A 20,326-nucleotide genomic window follows, 5' to 3' on the forward strand; every position below is an offset into this window, starting at 1 on the left:
ATATCTATTGTTGCAACTGAATGTAGATATTCTAAATTTCTTATAGACGTTAACAATGGACCAACTTCATCTTCTCCACACTAATCAATGTGTTCAGTAAATTATTAACATATGTTCAGAGCTTACAATCAAATAATCTTTAGTAAATATTGTCTGCAAACACAACACTACAAAAACACAATGATTAAACAAATAATCTGGGAAGACGTCTGTTCATGTCAAACTTTACATGAAAACCACAAACTCTCGTGAGTTATAGAGAGTTATATCTAAGCGCATAGAAATTTATAGATTTATATGTCTCTCAAAAAGATTTTTTATTAATGTCTTTTATTTAATATAAAGATTACTAATGATTGAAAATGTAATGTGACCAACTCTACTAGATAGTCCATTTGTTTTTAAAATCACACATGAATGAGAACTCATGACTTCTATTTTAATATATAAGATTTTTCTCCCGGTTTTGGAAATAGTTTTTTTTAAAAGAAAAATTGTAATGAAAATCAATACGTTTGATTTAATTGTTTGTTGGGCCTGTACGGCCGAAAAATGTAGTGGTAAATGTTTTTCCCGGAAAAAAAAAATTGTACGGTTTAGATCTTCACCGGGACTGCCTCAATAAAGAACGTAACTGAACAGTTGGTGGTGATCTTGCCGGTTTCTTGTAGCGGGAAGATATATTAAATTTGATTGTATTTTTTATATGGAGTAATAGATATATTAAATTTGGGTTTAGCTATATTGGTGAGAACTGGTTACCTTTTTAGTTATTTCTCAAGCTGTAATCGATAGTTTGCAACAACTTTGATTTTTTTTCTTGAGTGACAAAATTTGTTTTGTACTTTTTGTTATATTGTTTCTTCAACCCTTCTTTGAATTGGATTTCTAGGACCACCCAAAGCTCTGAATGAAGATGATACTGAGTTCCTTGTAACCTTAAATGGTGAGCAATCAATCTATGGAAATAAGGGCCTGCATATACCATGACCAGTCCTGAACATGACAATTGTAATTTGTAAATCATTGATGAGTTGATAGGTATAAGCAGTTGACAGTTTAACAGTGAAAGAAGAATGTTGACTATCGGCCTCCAGTTTCAATGTTTTATAGTCAAATAGGGAAATAAGAACGGCAATTAACACATGAAGATAAAAACAGTTGTGTAGTTTGCAAATTAGTTTTTTGTGAATCACTGAATCTTGTAAAAGACAGCTAAAAATATCTCGAATGCTAGATTAACCTTGGTCCATGGTTCCATTTTCATGCAGCGGTTGGAACCAAAATAAGTAGCACCGCCAGCACAAGCTCCCACCTATTCTGAAACATTCAGCAACAACACCATCTTTAAAAATTGTTCTGGCTATGGCTATGACTCGGCATCTAGAGCACTTGTTGCTTCATCAGAGCAACACCATTGGGTCTTTAACAATTTCTCTGGCTACTCTTCTTTAGCCCACCTGATAATTGAACTCTTACACCCACCAACTGTATAATATCCCTGCAACAGGTAATACATCTTTCAGTTTAGTATGTATTTGAAAATTAGATCTGCACATTCTATCAGGTGCCATTAAAAATACCTGTTGATGTCCACGGATGAATCCATGAGCGTTAGATAGCTTAGCTGCGATATTGGTTTCAGAAGCGTCTCCTTTTCCATAAGAAATGTTTGCACTGATCGGATATAAAACAAAACCGATTCTTCGCTGACCAGCCAGGTTTTCTGCCTTACCCATTTCGGCTGGAGGTCTTACTCTCCACTCCGCAAGACTGATCTGACATGATCAGGATCGAAAGACTTCTGCAGCAGTGCAATTACAGTATAGATTTCCCGCCTGGGCTCTTTCTAACCAAAGTTATTGTTTGAAACAGAGAGTAAAACAAAGGGGCAGATCAAGACAGTATTTGATGCAATAGTGAGAATATTAAATCATATTTGATCTGAACTAATTTGCATGTATCTTACTGAAATATTTGGTTTTCATTCGACCAAACTGAAAACGTGTTTAAGATCAAGGTATAACCTTTCTGGCCCAAATAGACAAACAAAGATCCCAAAAGATCTAGACATCTGGATCTGAAGGATAAACTGATATGACAAAGTTCAAATCTCCGTTAAGATTATCGAGCACTCTCTCACACGCATCACTTGAAACAATGTTTGATTTTCTTTATAACTGTGACGATGGATGCAGCTGCATTGGTAGCTTTGCTTGAATCAGGGAGATCGTGAAGTTGAATGAGAAAGAGCTATAGCTTCCATGGTGAAGGCAAGGAAAACCTGTTTGAAACAAAACATAATATTCTTTGAGGGGGTTAAGACAATATTGTTTTAATTTTCTAAAATTAAATTTGGTGTGTTACCCGGAAAGGATAATCGAGCGTTGCTTTGCCATTAGCATTGCACCTGCATATAAACTGTCGGTGTAAGATGCGAAGAGGATGAAGAAAGCAACTACAAAACGGTACCACTAACTATGCTATGCCTTGACGATTCCTTATTCTATTAGGACCTTCAGATTTCTTCTTATATACTTTCATCACTTTCTCGTTCTTATACTCCTGACCGCCTCGTTAGTCACTTGGCTCGATTTCTTATACATTCTCACCTAACAATTGTCATTATTTTCATCAGAAAAAGAAAAGAGAGAAACTTTGTAGATACTAACTCCAAAAGTGCACATAAGTAGGATATTTGATATTGTTACCTTTGCTTATGCGCTCAAGACGCCCATGAACTTCATGTAGATATAACCATTAAGCCAGATCAGCAGAAGCATCGCGAGACCAATGAAAGGCAATTGATCCCTAAACCGTAACGGGATGACCATAACAGCTGTGACATACGCAAGATTCTTTACGGTTTGAGCCAATGCATCTCCGACTAAACCACTTGAGTATCATCAGCAGAAAGCGTAGCTCCAATAGCAATACTTGAGTTTCTCCTCCGATTCACCATCCGGCTATAGAGATAAATATTGTTTGTGCCGGGTAGACCACCATTGAAGCTACATCGAGAAGAACAGAGATGATTGCCCAAAACCTTGTATTGGATTTTAAATGCTCGGATGGTTTGACAGATGATTAGAATCCCAAAATCATGTTTCTAACTGATATTGATGACATAAAGCTATGAGTCACGATGATTCTTTTTTCTTCCAAGAAAACGATGCGTCATGATCCCATCATATACGATGAGTCAGAGCCATTAATGATGAACCGAATAAAGATGGGGAGATGTAGAGGTAAAGAAAGATTCACTGCTTTATGGAAACGAAAGGGTCACTTGTATATCTAAGAGGAGTCTGAGGCGATGGAAGCGAATCAATTGCTCCAATACTCCTGCCCGGAAAAAAAAATTCTCATATACTCCTGTCCGAAGCTGCCTGGACTAGAAAATAGATAAATCTTTAATTAAATCCGAAAAATTATTAAAAGACCACGGAACCAACAGAATTTTGCGTATTTACAACCCAACCAGGCCCATTTCGCGGACCATCCAGACCCGATCCATAAAATTCGGATCTCTTTCTTCATAACTTTCGACAACTTTGTACGAGTTGGTGTAATTGTAAATCTTGGTGTAACTGTACAGCGTATAAGACTACGACTAATATAAATTGAATCAGTTACAAAGTTATTCTAAATTGAATTAAGTCCACTTTTTGATTTGCAAAGTTCAACTAGTTTTGATTGTATCTTTTACATTTGCATTATATTCTTTTATGGAGACAGTGTTGTTAATAATAAATAAAGATTACTTTATAGAGAAAAACTATAGACATTATATTATATGAAATATATTTTACATAAACCTAGTAAAAGTAGATAAAAAGTACATGCCATAACTCATAAACACACAACTAATCTTCAATTGGCCAGTGACCAGCGGTCAAGTGAATTTCATTGCAGAAGTCCCAAGCTGCACATTACCAGAAACAACGATTGCATGTTCACCGTGTTCTAGATCCATCTAAGGAGACTACAAACACCGGTTCTATTACTGCGGAGCACCAACAATCATGTGAGACATTGGGATTTATTCTTTCCAGTAGAGACATAAACACCTCAGGTTTTTCGTAACCCCAATGGCCTGAGGATAACGAAGTCGTGATCATATAATTCATTCGATCAACAAATTCATGACTAAAGCTAGGATAGTTGTGAACAAATCCTCTAGCATCAACACTAAACGCTATGTTCAGAATTCCATCTACATACTTGGCCCACAACAATCCTCTCTCACCAGCAAGACGGATTTTTCCCCTTCCTTTATCAAGTAAATGGAGGACGAAGACTCATACATACCTCGCATGTAGATAGCCTCTAGATTACCGGCTTGGTAGCACCTAAGCCTGAATGTCCTTAAAGCATTAGCCTCATCAATCCAGTCATTCAAGTTAAAGAGATCTGCAGATCGGTAGAAGTATTCTTCTCTGCCAATTTCATTGAACTCGGAGAAAGCAATTCTTGGACTACCGAAGTCCCGAAGATGGCTTGTTGCTACCTTTGAGAGAATTTTATGAAGCATGGAAGGAGGGAGAGAGCCAAGTTAAAGTTCGACATGGAGAGATATTTGTTTAATCAAGTAAATGGAGAGATCTTTGTTTTACTTATTTGGAGAAGGTGATAAACCCTTTTATAATGGGGATGATCCTCTAACCGAAATACACGTAGTATGGAAGTTCAACTGACGTGTAGAGAAAAGTATAAACTGAGTATTTATTACCCCACTTAAGGGTTATTTGATAGACGCCTCGAGAAGACACGAGTTCAGAACACAGGACTTCTCAGTGCGCATGGGTTGGATTTGAAACTTTGAAAAACTCTAATCGATAAAGATATATAATTGCGTATAAGTAAGTGAAAGTAACTGATTTAGATTATCTAAATTCATGAAACTAAGCACAATTTAAAAATTTTAGATTGTCTCAATATATGAAACTATGTAAAACGTTAAGAAAATGAGATATTTTGTAACTTTATTTCATGTTATTTAATAAATAAAAATGCTAATATTTAGTAACTTTATTTCATGTTATTTAATTCTCAATTTATTACCCCAACTATTCTACAAGTTGTAACTCTTCCATTTAAGGGGAGACGGCGCGACGAGACACGAGTTCAGAAGACACGACTTCTGTCTCCTATAGTCGCATCTCTTGGAATTTATAAGATTTATAACTATGTATAACTATGTCTAAATTAATGAAACTAAGAAAAACGTAACAATTTAGATTGTATCTATATTTGAAACTATGTAAAACTTAACGAAATTTAGATAGTGTCTTGTTATATTTTGATAGAAATGATCAGTATCCAACACTTATTATACGTAGTGGATATATTTAATGACAGAAACAAGCAGTATAGGAGATAATAAATGTAAATGTTAATATTTAGTTTGGGAAAAAACCTGTAATTAATGATTCAAGCATCGACGTGTCCATTTAAGGGTGATTTGATTGACTCCCCGAGAAAGCAAGACTTCTCTCACACGCCTTCTGACTGCAACAGTCGCATGTCTGAAATTTGGAAATTTTTATAACTTTAATTTATTAAGATTTATAACTATGTATAAGTAAGTGAAAGTGAGTTATTTAGATTATCTAAATTTAAGAAACTAAGAAAAACGTAAAAATTTAGATTGTATAAATATTTGAAACTATGTAAAACCTAACGAAATTTAGATAGTATCTTGTTATATTTTGATAGAAATGATCAGTATCCAAAACTTATTATACTTAGTGGATATATTTAATGACAGAAACTAGCAGTATAGGAGATAATAACTGTAAATGTTAGTATTTAGTTTGGGAAAAACCTGTAATAAATGATAATGATGGACTCCTCGAAATAACTGCATGTCTCGAATGAAAAAGTCTCTTATAATAATAATTACACTTGCATTTAAACGCCACAACACTACACCGTCTACAATCATCATTACCATTGCATTTAAACTCCACCACAGTCAGGATATAACTCCACCACAGTCTGCAATATAAGTGAAAGTAAGTTAAATCGTCTTCTTCAGTCCGAATATAACATTTCTCTGCAAAATTCACCAAAAAGAAAAGCAAAGGAAGGATTCATCATCTCCTCTCTCAACAAACAAGATGACACACTACAATAAACTTTCTAAAGTTTCTTATAACCCCAAGATCACGTCTTGGCGATTCAGAGTCAAAATACACAGGATCTACCCTTTCTATTCCTATGTTACCAGCAGTGGGCCTTTCTATAAATATGTCCTAGCAGATGAAGAGGTACGTGTTGAATCATCATCTCTCGAGTTTCTAATAGCATGTAACCGTGAAAAATAAAAACTTGATCCTTGTACTTTATTTATGTAGGGAACTAAGATGGAGATGACCATTGATGGGAATTCGGATAGGTTTCTAGGCCTAGAGAAGCAAGAGGGAAAATGGGTGGAAATCTTTCGAGTAGAAGTTAACCGTTCCTATCCAGGTTTCCAGGAAACTAACTCTCGGTTCAATCTATCTGCTACGCACAATACGCAAGTCTACATCATCGATCCTCTGAACAATCAGCTTTTCATGGATTTCAAGAACATCCATGCAATCCCTCACATGGACCACATGGACCGAAACTATCCCATAGGTATGAATGCTACTAGAATTAAAATATATTCACATGTCTTGGATTCGGAACTTTGTATAGCTTTAATGTATTAAAAATATAACTATGTATAAGTAAGTGAAACTAAGTGATTTAGATAGTCTAAATTTATGAAACTAAGGAAAACGTAACACTTATCTGATAGATACAATGGGAGTGGTCTTCAACACGGAAGCCCATTTCGATGACCCTGCAAGTCCAAGGATGGTGTTTTACATAAGGGACAACATGTAAGTAGAAAGTAACATATGATCAAAGCAAAATTGATCTATACTGCCAAAATTTATCTATACTGTAATTTATCTGAATAGTAACAGTCAGATAAAATTTGTGGCAATGAAACTATGTCAAATGTTGGTGAAACATCGTGGTTTTACCTTTTTCAAATTTCCAACTTCGAAAAAATTAGATGAACTACAAGTTCGTGCTCGTATAAACTGGTAAAAATTTGTGTTTTCACTTGATCAATTGTCCAACTTTGTAAAACTTAGACAAAGTTGAAATTCGTTTCCGTATAAATAGGTCAGACTTTGTGTTACTTTCACTTTCTCAATTGTCTAACATCGTAAAAATTATAGAAACTTTTTCGATAGTCCAAACGACATAGGTATCCAACTTCGCAAAACTTAGGAGAAACTTACAAAAAACTTAGAAAAAACAGAAAGTAGTTGGAAGTCTCTTAGGAATTACTTCTTGTACATCATAATTCCTCGAACTAAAACGACAGCAAGAATAACACAACCTCCTGATATCTTTATCTTAGGCTCCATTATTTTGGGACCTTCACTGAGTTCACTTTTACTCCTTATTGTTGCTTTGAGAAATTGAACTTCTTCTTCTAGCATTCGAACTTGGTTGTTCATCTGTTGTATCTCATCGGTGAAAGCTTCGTCAACCCATTTGAAGACGTGATTGTCGTTCTCAAGCTACAATGGTTTAAACGTACCATTAAAACAAGAACGAGTAAGCCTTCAATAACAAAAGCTAAACGGATGTACCCTTAGTGACGTCGCATAGATACACCGATAATATCGGCGATATGGGTTTTGATTGGTTTTGGAGATGAGCTCGGTGATGCCCACCCCGCACCAACACTTACTAGGTATTCCCGGAGTTCGTCCTCGTCTCCGACCACTGGTCGTGGAAGATGAAGCGGACATCTCCACTATTTCTCTCTCGGGGTTGGGGGGAGTTCGAATGGGAGAGAGATAAATTAGGGAAGAGATAGAAAGGAGAAGATAGAGAATGGGGAAAACCCAAAAAAAGGTCTTTAATACTTCGATTAAACGATTTTGGGGTTTTATCAAATTGGGAAGAGGGAAATTTGAAATTCAAAATTCGAAAAGCTGGGCGGGAAATTTTATCCAAGGATTTTCGTGGTCGAAGTTTCACCAAATTTTTAGCTTTACAGAAAATATCAAAGTTGTACTTTTTAATTATTTCCATTTATATTAGTTATACTCTACTTGAATGACTGATTTTAGTTATACCAATTATATTATGTTTCCTTGGTTATTTTCTCATACGATCATGTACACATAAACTTGATTTCCTACCAGTAGCAAATTTTAAAATGTAACGAGGTGAGTATTAACGAAAAAGGTATTAGAACTCAGTGTATTTCCTAAATGACTGCTAACAAGCAATGAAATGAAATTTTTATAATTCTGATTAAATCATAATTTTAATAATAAATCACCATCTTATCTTATTACTTTATCTTATTACTTCCATGACTTATTAACAAGTTTATAATTTACAATCATATTACTCAGTTTACCTATCGTAGTTATACCAGTAAAGAAAAAAAAATTCACTTGGTTGTACAACACACAAATACAAATTTCACCTCACAGTGTTCCCATACGATAAAAACATCAAAACTGGCAGCGAAAGGCTTACAACCTACTTCACATCAAAACTGAAAGCGAAAGGCTTACAACCTACTTCACATCAAAACTTAAAGCAAAAGGTTTACAACCTACTCCTCTTTTGTTTCTTCTGGGGGTGTTCATCGTGTTCCAAACTAGTGCCCACATTCTCTTCTTCTCCATATCCACTCTCACGCTCGCTATAATCCCTACTACAAGAGCTTTCTCCAACTCTTGATAATTGCTCGGTTATTTGAACTATTTGCAATTCTTGGATGTCTTCCACATGCAAAATACTTCTTCTTTGCTCTCTATCCACTGATGTTAGATAAACAAACACATCTTCATCATCCAAAATATATGATTGCCTCTTAGGTTCCACTTCCAATGGAATGTAACCCAAATTGAGCTTCTTCGTTAACGGATCTATTCCCATCTTCTTGCATATCATCTCCTTCAACAATTAATAAGTGATCTCTTTCAATGATGATGTCTTAAAGGATATAGCATACAAACAAGTATCGGTTGGAATCCATTATTAATCATCTCAAGCTTTCGAATAATGTCCATCATAATCAAAGTGTACGCTCGTCGAAAAAAGACACATTGTCTGCAATATAAAAAAATTAAACCATTAAAGTTATACATGGTTATACAGTTATACCATTAAAGTTATACTTCGTTATACCATGTTGCATAGTTTTTTCAGTAATCAGCACGTATAATCTAACCAAGTTTCCCCAAGTTTCAGAGTTCTAGATGTTTCTCAGAAAACCAAATAGTAATCAGCTTTCTTTGATTCAATCGTCCTTTCAATTCTGACATTCAATCATACAGTTGTTGATTATCGAATTTCCTAATAAACAGACCATCCACACTTTCCGATCCTTATACACAAATGAATAAGAAATTTTCCATTACTACGAATCGAGTCTTCAATTCCAAATTGTAATCAGCTTTGATTCCCAACATGCAATTATACAGTTGTTGATTATCGAATTTCCTAATAAACAGACCATCCAAACTTTCCGATCCTCGACTAGTTCATACACAAATATGAAATCTTATATCCAAATCGGAATCCCTGTGAATTGAGTTAATCGTCTATGAGTGGTGGATGACGCTTCTAAAACGATGGAATTTGAGACATACCCTGCAAAACAGAATCAATAGCTCAATGATTCAGCATCCAAGCGACGAAACCGAGTTAGCAATTCGATGATAGCGAGAAACTCGGAAGAACACCACGACGAGGACGAGAGAGGATTGAGGGCGGGTTCGAGGGCAGTGGAGCCTCGAGAGAAGAGAGAGAGAAGAAGAATTATTAATTAATTGAATTTATTTTTTAATTGGTCAGGGGCACTGTCGACATTAACCACACTCCTAAAGAGTATCAGAATAGACAAGAGTACGCCAGAATTCGTAAGAGTATGCCAGAATATATTTTCCCACATTAAGAGCATCTGAGATTAATACCCGATGGAAGCTCTAAATTTCCATTGAAGAGGAAGATTATAGACCTAAAAGGCTTATTTGGGCCATTTTCGGGATTTAGCATATTGGGCTACGGATTTTTTTAAACTTCTATATATTAAAATAAAAATCACAAATAAATCAATTATCATAAACAACAAAATTTGTCATTTAAAACACAAAAATATTTTTTTAGGTGGGACCCACAAATGCTAATGTGGACAATCTCAGGAAAGTGTAAATTCTCCCATTATAATATATATATATTAGGAGTTAACCGGCGCTACGCGCAAGACTATTTTTATTTTCAAATATTAACTACTAGGGTAAACCCGTCATACGGGCGGGAGAATAAATAAACTGATAATATAAATTTAATTAAAAATTGTTCTCTACATTCCTTAGACCATAACTGGCTTTGGTTAACTTCTTGACCACCTGGCTTATAGACACTTTAGAATTCAGAGTATGCAAGTCCTTGATGGATGTTCTAGTGTATCTCTTTTGTGTATATTACTTTATTATCATATTTTTTTGTCACCACTAAATGCTCATCTATTTGGAGATGGTAATCACCTATTAATTTAACCATGGGTAATTATGATATTAAGGACAATACATCCTTTTCTTCAAATGCTTTCAAGCTTTTTCTTCTTGGAGTTCTCTTTTTTGTTTGTTCAACTCCACAGCATTTTGGTTATCATCTTCTTTTTTTTTATTAACAATTTGTTATCATCTACTACATCAATAATATGGTTTTGTTCATTTCCTAATTAATGTGTTAATCAAGGTGCTTAATCACAACTTGTGGTCTTTTATATTAGTCGGTGGATTTTGAGATTTTTTCAACAGCGAAAACCAAGAGTTCTTTTATTTATTTATAAATTCAAACTAATTATAGTTAAACTTTTTTGTTTATTTATAAACCCAAACGAATTATAGTTTTTTTTTTGTCAACAAACGTTTATTCTATTACTCAAACATGAGGTGGTCTGGGTAACCATACCGGAATAAAACACCCAATAAAACAAAAAGATCTATGAAAAGATTGAACATTTTTAGATAAAGAATCAGCAATTTCATTCAGTGTTCTTGGCACGTAGGTTATAGTTAACAGCCCCTTTTGCTTATTATAATATACACGCGTATTCTTTACTAACCCGTTCGATCTTTTTTATGAGACTTTACCCTTCTTTTATCTCTTGCACATTGCCCTTATTTTTCTGTTGAAGTTTCCTACATTAAATTATTTATCTGGCATCGTAGCCGAGAGTTTGGACCGGCATTTTCCAGGTCTGCCAAATTTGATGAAGCTTGTTGCTGAATTTTATCCGTGAACTCAACCACTTGTTTTGCTTTTGGGAGGGTTTCTACTACATACACCAGCTAATAGTTCAAAGAAATAAAAATATTTATGAGGATTATGTTGAAACAATATAAAGAACAACGATAAGACTATCACACCAAATATATATACGATCTTGTCTGAAATCATAAATAAAAAGCAAGAGATTGAATCTTTTACCCTTTTTAAAAAATGTTTCGGAGAAGTCATCTGTTAGAGCTTATGTACACATAAGAGAGTATATCAACATTCATAAAAATGGGATGTTCATCTATGTATATCTTCAAGACCTTAATAAAAGAGATGAAGAAACTTAATTGGTTGTAGATTCTTAAAAAAAATTTGGTAAACGTGAAAGACCATAAATCTTGAATAAAATAAAAACTTGGATCATTTCTTATCAAAGCTGTGGCCTGTGAATATACTTCAACCCCCATTACGAAGATAAGCCAATCATTTTTAAATTTGTGAACAGACCAAGAGAAGAATAAGAAGAACAGAGCAGGAAGTGGATCTATGTAAAATCCTCGGCTCTGTTCCGTTTTTCTTTCCTCTGTCTATCGACTCTTTTTTTGTTTCTGTGTGTCAATATAATCCCATAATATAAATAAGAGAGCGAAAAGATTTAGAAGCTGATACCGCTGATTCTTACGTAACATGTTTTCTTTGGATCCTTCCCAAGTTTTCTTTCTCGGCTTATTGTTATGATGAAGAATTGCGTATTTGATACATGTCTATAAAGAACGTGGGATCATTATCTTCTATACATAAAATAATCTGGAGTTTTACCATACAACACAAATTAGTCTAACATCACCTTGCAAGAGCCAGAGAGAGAGATGTTCCGGTTTACCTTCACGGATTCAATGTTTCGCTCCATAGAAGCTCAATTTAAAGGACACCAAGCCACACCCTTTGCGATTGCAAACAACATGTGAAACCAGTGACACACATGTGGATACCGGAAAGAAGCTTCGTAAAAGGAGAATTAGACTGCTTTTTTCCAGTTTTTGACTTGTCAGCATCAGGCACAACTTAAAGTAAATCACCAACCCAATCCAAAATCAGTGAACGATAAAAACGTATGGGGAAACAATAAAACTTTTAGAAGGATTATATGCAAAAAGCTAACCTGCGGACGTAAATGTCACCAAGCCTTCACTTGTGAATTTATGTTAAACATTTTTCAATCGCCAGCGCTTGATTTCAGATCCATAAATTGAACTCGGATTCCGATTTTCAATCGTCAAACGCAGATGCAAAATTTAAAAAATTGAGCGAATGTAAATTCCATGTGGACGGGAAGAACGAAAAAGGAAAAGTTTACTTACTGATTGACATTAATAAGAATCTAGGATGATGATGAAAGCTTCTTTTGTTAAGGACTGAAACTCTCGGCCATGAAACCCATAAGCCTGAAAAGTCGGACATCCAAGGTGGAAGAACAAAGATCCGCTTTCAAATCAGAGAGTATGACAAATGAATTACGTATAATACTGAAAGAAGTTTAGCTCGATGTCAAAAAAAGAAACGAAGTTTCTCTCGTGAGATAAGTAAGATGGTGAGGATGATATTTATGGGATGGAGATGGACCTTTTTATAGATTGAGTTCCACCGCCAGGAAGGGGAGATAAGGAGCGTTGAATGACGAATCGTGATTCATCTTGTAACGTGATATACCATGGATTTTACCCACTTTCAGCCATGGTATATAAGTGTTTTAAGATATAATTATTATGTTTTAGAGTCTTTTTAGGTACGTTCTGGAGAAATATGGTGATTTTGGAGCTTTTTGAGGTGCAGAACTGCACAGACACACGTCAGATGTCTAGCTATGGATAGAGACCTTCCCACCATTAGATTGAGCCCATCATTTTACACAAGATATAGATTTGAGTTAGCTTTCCAATTCTACCGGTTTGAGGTCAATCGGCATCCTGTAGCAGAAGTTATCCCCGTTTTACTGAAGAGTGGTCAGTCTGCCTCGCGAGAGAAAACTGTCGAGGAGATGAAGGACTGTCGATCGATGAAACAGCATTGGTGTCGGTCGAAAGTGATGCCAGAATATGGGCTGAGTATATTTTATGACCGACTGAAGCCCATAAGCAACCACAAATTACCAGAATACCCTTGGACGACCTAAAACCATATTTATGTGTTTTCTAAGTCATTGTTGACGGCTAAGCTTTCTATTCTATTGTTTCTCTTAGGTTAGGAGAGAAAGGAGGAAATCCTTCAGATTCCTCCCGGAACTCCTTTGTTTTTTATATCTATTCATCTATGATTTTCTATGACAACTTCGTGTCTGAATAGATCCACCTATTAGGTTTAGGGTTTAGATAGGTTATGTGTGATTAGCCCAAAATATAGAATTGCTAAGTTGTGATATTCATCATTGAGTCTGTTCTTATTGCTTGTTCTTGAATAATTAACCTGAACTTTATCATAGATTTATTAAGCACAAGCGAAAGCTTTGTGTTTTTATCTCACTTGTCTTCTCTGAGCTAGGATTGATAGAAACAAACGAGAGTTGATCTAGAAACCCTAGTGAACATTTAATCAACCCGCGCTAAACGCTTACTAGAAGCATGTCGATCGATTCTCCTAATGAGATATCGATCGACACGACGAAAGGTGTATCGGTCGATGTTCCTATAGAGACATCGATCGACGCTTTCTAAGATTCGACATCGAGAGTTGAAGGCCTTGGATCTAGTAATAGATAATCTACAAATCGAGAGATGATCGGTTATTCTAATCGTTGAGTTCTATAATATCATGCTTTAGTCTCTAGAAAACCATCCTTCCATCAAACAACTCTCTACCAAGCTGAACAATTGTCTTGTTCAACTTGTTTACTGCTTCATTGACTGCTTTATTTACTTCTTTGCTATCTTTATTTACTGCTTTGAACCTATTAGCCTAGCTTAATCATATAACTATTAGATCTTTTGTGTACCCTAGCTCCCTGTGGATTCGATCCCTAAGTACCACAACTCGACCTCTTATTTGAGAGAGTATAAATCACTCCAGAAGCAACAAGGGGATAAGGCTCTTACTAGTAGAGCCACTGGATTTGGAACGCATGATCCATAAGTCTAAGAGGGCAGTCAACACCCTCCAAGCAGCGATTGGTAGCGTAGATATCCAAGTGTCGATTGACACTGTTCACCCGACGTCGATCGACACTGTTCACCCGACGTCGATCGACACTGTTCACCCGACTTCGATCGACACTGTTCACCCGACGTCGATCGACACCTTTCATCAACCGTCGATCGACACTGCTCATCACTGTCGATCGACACTGTTCATCCATCGTCGACAGAAACTGTTCACCTGATGTCGATCGACACTGTTCACCCGACGCCGATCGACACTGTTCATCAACCGTCAATCGACACTGTTCATCAACCGTCGATCGACACCGTTCATCAACTGTCGATCGACACTGTTCATCCGCCGTCGACAGACACTGTTCATCCACCGTCGACTGACACTGTTCATCTGTCGTCTGACACCACTTGTTTGGAGGCAGAGAAGGTGGAAGTTCTCATACTTAAAGTTGACGAGAATGGGATGCTAAGAGACGAAGAAGGTCGCACTCGCAACTGCACGGGACAATTGATTAATACAGAGGGTGCTGTAATCCTTGATGTGATTGATGTTGCTGAGACAAACGACTTTGATCTGAACCGCGAATGGTATGAACAGGAAAGTGTGGACCCTTTCCGAGGTCTTCCTTATGAAGATCCCAGAGACCTTATCAAAGAACTTGAGGAGCTAGCCTCTGCAAGCGAGTATAATGAAGTATATGTATACCACATTATCTGCAAGATCTTCCCCTATTCTCTATCTGGAGATGCATTTATCTGGTTCAGTCAGCTACAGCCAAGATCTTTAACCTGCTGGGAGGACATTAAGACCGCCTTCCTCAACAAATTTCTCTACAGCAACTCGACAGAAGGAGTTTGATGATATGTTGGATAAGATGATTAAAGGCCAGGAGAAGGAATTGATGTCTAGTTTCAGTCAGATGTTGGGTATAGTCTACACTGAGCCGAATGAGGAATCTGAAACCATGAACGATCAGATCGAAAAGCCAGACATTGAGGTTCAATGGACAGATAAGTTCGCGCGAAGAGAAGAAGCTGACATTAGTGACAAGACCTCCACGTCTACCGACGGTACGACCTCAACGTCTACCGACAACAGGACTTCAACGTCTACCTACGGCACAACCTCAACATCGACCGACGGTAAGACCTCAACGTCGACCGACGGCATGACCTCAACGTCAACCGACGGCACGACCTCAACGTTAACCGACGACACGACCTCAACGTCGATCGATAGTACGACCTCAACATTTACCAAAGGTACAACCTCTATGTCGATCGACGATATAGAAAAAGAGATGACCATGGAAGATTTCTTGGACCTAGAAGAGTTCTTGGAGTTGGAGTTAGAAGAATTCGTGGAGCTGGAGGAAGTGCTTGAAGATATGGATCAGAATTCGAAGAAGAAGCTTGATGACGATCAGAATACTTCGAGAGGAGATCTGGAAACTTCACCAAAGGCTAGCATCGGTTGACACCAACCTGATGAGATCGATCGACACACACCCTGCATCATCGACCAACACCCACCCTCTATCATCGTTCACCATCTACCAGATAGCATCGACCTACACCCACCCGAGAGCATCGATCGACACCCGTTGTTGGACGAACCGCACGGTTTCATAGTTGAGATGGAACCAATTGAGGAAAGAATGCAAGAGTCTGAAGCCTCACACAATGCTGACTCCAAACATCAGAGACCACTTATATGCGCAGAAGAAGCTGCTGGGCTTCACAAAAGAGTGAAGAGGATACATGATCCTGTGAAGATTGTGGTTCCATGCGCTGTGGTTGAAGTTGAATTTCCTATCCCACCAGATAGAAGTTTGCAGTTAAATCCTTACAATGGGGTACATGATGATCCTCTACATGCAGAAGCTTCTCAGAGAGGGTTGCGATTTAGAGATGAAGTCGATAAGGGCCCAGCAGAAGCAATATCGATCAACACCGACCGGATACCATCGAACGACATCAACAAGCCGACATCGATCGACGCTACCACTTATCCATTGATCGACACTTGACGCATATCAGAGCAGAAAGAGTTCGATGTGTGTGGAAATCTTAGGGATGGAGATACCACTACGCGATCAGACAAGTCTATGGGAAAGAAGATGAGGAATTGGAAGAAGAGAAAAAGGATCATGGGTGATTCTCAGTTATCATTGATTCTTCGCTTCTCAGATGGTGTCAGGAAATCCAGAGTGCGCAGCAGATGCTTCTCACAACCATTTCCAAAGCCTCGAGCGCTCCTTATTGCTGAGATGATAGACAAAGGAGCAGAGTCTATGGAGGAGGCTTTCACACAAGAATGATAAGGCTTCAGAGAGCAGACATTGAGACGTGTTTTGGAGCATGTTCTCTTTCTCATTCGGACTAAATCAGATCTCCAAAGTCAAGCTAAATGACTATAACAAAGCGTTGAGTCGGAGGCAACCCACTATTAGGCAATTTCTTTCAGTTTAGTTTAGATCGTTACTGATTAAAGTTTTTATTTATTTCAGGTCAAAAGGAAAAAAAAAAGATCCGAGGAAGACGAGTTGGCACGAGGATCGACGATGGCTGCGCAACATCGATCGATAGAGCTTCAAGAGTATTGATCGCCACTTAACTGTGTTGGTCGACACTCATATCAAAGTCAGTATACCATTTTTTCTTGTTAAATATTGTTCTTATGATTTATTTCCCCACCAATCTTAGACTGTATAACACTAGAGATAGTGTTGTTTAAGTCTGGGAGAGGTTCTACTAATATTGTGTTTTAGTTAGCTATTAAAAAAAAACAAAACAAAAAAACAAAAAGGATCCGAGGAACGATTTCTCCATCGATCGACAGAACATCACCTGCCGCGACCGATATCAACACCTTTACATCGGTCGACATCCATTCCGGTCTGGTATATCGTTCTTACTTGTTAAATTATGTACTTATGATTATTTCTCACAATAACTCTGACTAGATATACACTGGGGATAGTGTAATTTAAGTCTGGGGGGATGTTTACTGATATTAGTGTGTAAAAAAAAAAAAAAAAAAAAAATATATATATATATATATATATAATTATAGATAATAATATAGGTAAAGGATTCGAACAGGATTTGGTGGCTACAACCATTAAGGCTTAATTCATAAGAATTCTATAGGTAAAGGATTAGAACAGGACTTGGTGGCTATAAACATTAAGGCTTGATTCACAAATAATCCTGGGATATATGTCAAAAGGAAGTGAACAAGATTTGGTGGCCAAAATCATTAAAGCTTGATTCATGGAAGCCTGTCCAGTCTTGGTCAATGATCTTGCAATATAAGCAGACTTTGACTGAGAGAGAAATTAGTAGAGGGAGAGGAAATGAATTCTTATTTACCTACAGGTCCAGATACTTGTTTGAGCATCCTTGCATCATGTGATCGATACTCCCAAGGTAAAGCCTGCACTTTTATTTATGTTAAGAAATGAAGTTGGTAGAGGAGAATGTCAGATATGATTTGCTAAGTTGTTGGCTAAGTGAATTTGGTTGCTAAACTAGGATATGGTATAATGTGCTTTTGTGATTAGGACTTCTTAGATGTGGATTGCAATATTGCAGAGGTGATGATTATAAGTTTTAAATCATGTGAGTCCCTGCCGTTTTCAAACCTCTTTCAGAGGCACTGCCCGTCTGTTTTGCTTGAGGACAAGCAAAAGGGTAAGTCTGGGGGAGCTGATATACCATGGATTTTACCCACTTTTAGCCATGGTATATAAGTTTTTTAAGATATAATTATTATGTTTTGGAGTCTTTTTAGAGTATTTACAGGTTCATGTACGTTCTGGAGAAATATGGTGATTTTGGAGCCTTTTGAGGTGTAAAACTGCACAGACGCATCAGATGTCTAGCTATGTATGGAGACCTTCCCACCGTTAGATTGAGCCCATCGTTTTACACAGGATAGAGCTATGAGTTAGCTTTCTAATGCCACCAGTTTGAGGTCAATCAGCATCCTGTAGCAGAGGTTATGCCCGTTTTACTGAAGAGTGGTCAGCATGCCTCTCGAGAGGAAGCTGTCGAGGAGATGAAGGACTGTCGATCGATGAAACAGCATTGATGTCGGTCGACAGTGATTCCAGAATATGGCTGAGCATATTTTATGACCGACTGAAGCGCAGAAGCAACCACAAATTACCAGAATACACTTGGATGACCTAAAACCCTATTTATGTGTTTTATAAGCCATTGTTTACGGCTAAGCTTTCTATTCTATTAGGTCTCTTAGGTTAGGAGAGAAAGGAGGAACTCCTTCAGAGTCCTCATGGAACTCTTTTGGTTTTTATTATCTATTCTATTGCAGATTTATATCTATTCATCTATGATTTTCTGTGACAATTTCATGTCTGAATAGATCTACCTGTTAGGTTTAGAGTTCAAATAGGTTATGTGAGATTAGCTCCAAATATAAAATTGCTAAGTTGTGTTCATCATTGGGTCTGTTCTTATTGCTTGTTCTTGAGTAATTAACCTGAACTTGATCATAGATTTATTAAGCACAAGCGAAAGCTTGGGTTTTTATCTGAGTTGTCTTCTCTGAGCTAGGATTTAGGGGTGGACACTTCGGTTATTTTCTCGGTTCGGTTCGGTTTCGTTTTGGTTTGGTTAGTTCGGTTCGTTTTGTGTTCGGTTCGGATTATATTCGGTTCGGTTTGTATTCAGTTCTGTTGGATTTATTTTTTGGATCTTTTTATATAGATTCTTCTTAGTTAGGCATAAATTACGTAAACATAAACTATGTGAACTAAATTCAACATAAAACTGAAACAAAAACCTTTAAAAAGTCACATAAAAATATATAAGAATTAAAACAAATGAAAGTTAACTAAAAAAAAAACCAACATCATTAGTAATGTATTTTATATCATTATTAAAAAGCTTGCAATGAATCATCTTCCATGTGACGCTGTGGAGAAGAACTTTTGTTTTTAATAAAATTTGCTTTAGGTTTTAGGCTTTAGGTTTAGATTTAACATCAATGTTTACATATATAAGAATATAAAGATAAACACTTTTCTATTTTTTAAATCAAATATTATAATGATTACATAGTTGGTTAGAAGAATATATGTTAATAAATGAAAAATGGAAAATACGTGATATGGTATTAAAATTTTAGTATATTGGTATTACTAATATTTTTAATTTAAATAATCATCGGTTTCTCGGTTCGGTTCGGTTTAAAACCGAACCATTCGGGTTGGGGAAATCTTCAACCGAATGGTTTGAAATATGTTTTGGTTCGATTTGAATCGGTTTCGGTTCGGTTTGACTCGGTTCGGTTCGGTTTTTTTGTCCACCCTAGTAGGATTGATAGAAACAAACGAGAATTGATCTAGAAACCCTAGTGAACATTAATCAACCCGCGCTAAACGCTTACTAGAAGAGTGTCGATCGATTCTCCTAATGAGATATCGATCGACATGACGAAAGGTGTATCGGTCGATGCTCCTATAGATACATCGATCGACGCTTTCTAAGATTCGACATCAAGAGTTGAAGGTCTTGGATCTAGTAATAGATAATCTACAAATTGAGAGATGATCGGTTATTCTAATCGTTGAGTTCAATAATATCATGCTTTAGTCTCTATATCATTATAATCCTGATTTCCTGAATAGAAACCCTAGATCTAGCAAACCAACCTTCCATCAAAAAACTTTCTGCCAAGCTGAACAATTGTCTTGTTCAACTTGTTTACTGCTTTATTTACTGCTTTACTATCTTTCTTTACCGCTTTAAACCTATTAGCCTAGCTTAATCACACAACTATTAGATCTTTTGTGTGCCCTAGCTCCCTATGGATTTCCTAAGTACCACAACTCGACCTCTTATTTCAG

General features: G+C 36.7%; 1 protein-coding gene and 1 long non-coding RNA gene across 5 annotated transcripts; both read right to left on the reverse strand.

The window, feature by feature from the left end:
- Positions 1-7,331: 7,331 nt before the first annotated feature.
- LOC106338316 (uncharacterized protein At4g04775-like) lies at positions 7,332-7,805 on the reverse strand. Its single transcript, XM_013777328.1, has 2 exons — positions 7,644-7,805; positions 7,332-7,571 (listed from the first exon to the last, which is right to left on the reverse strand). The coding sequence occupies exons 1-2, from the start codon at positions 7,803-7,805 to the stop codon at positions 7,332-7,334; spliced, it is 402 nt and encodes a 133-aa protein (XP_013632782.1).
- Positions 7,806-10,894: 3,089 nt separating this feature from the next.
- On the reverse strand, positions 10,895-12,991 carry LOC106340615. 4 transcript variants are annotated; one of them, XR_001269466.1, is made up of 6 exons: positions 12,928-12,991; positions 12,467-12,749; positions 12,188-12,368; positions 11,974-12,111; positions 11,515-11,624; positions 10,895-11,375 (listed from the first exon to the last, which is right to left on the reverse strand). It is a non-coding gene; the product is annotated as an uncharacterized LOC106340615 (long non-coding RNA). The 4 variants fall into 4 exon arrangements; XR_001269465.1 differs by lacking the exon at positions 12,928-12,991 and having other exon boundaries at positions 11,515-11,553; positions 12,467-12,886; XR_001269463.1 differs by lacking the exon at positions 12,928-12,991 and having other exon boundaries at positions 12,467-12,886.
- Between the last annotated feature and the right edge of the window lie 7,335 nt (positions 12,992-20,326).

Source organism: Brassica oleracea, chromosome C4, assembly GCF_000695525.1.
Source record: "Brassica oleracea var. oleracea cultivar TO1000 chromosome C4, BOL, whole genome shotgun sequence".
NCBI lineage: Eukaryota > Viridiplantae > Streptophyta > Magnoliopsida > Brassicales > Brassicaceae > Brassica > Brassica oleracea.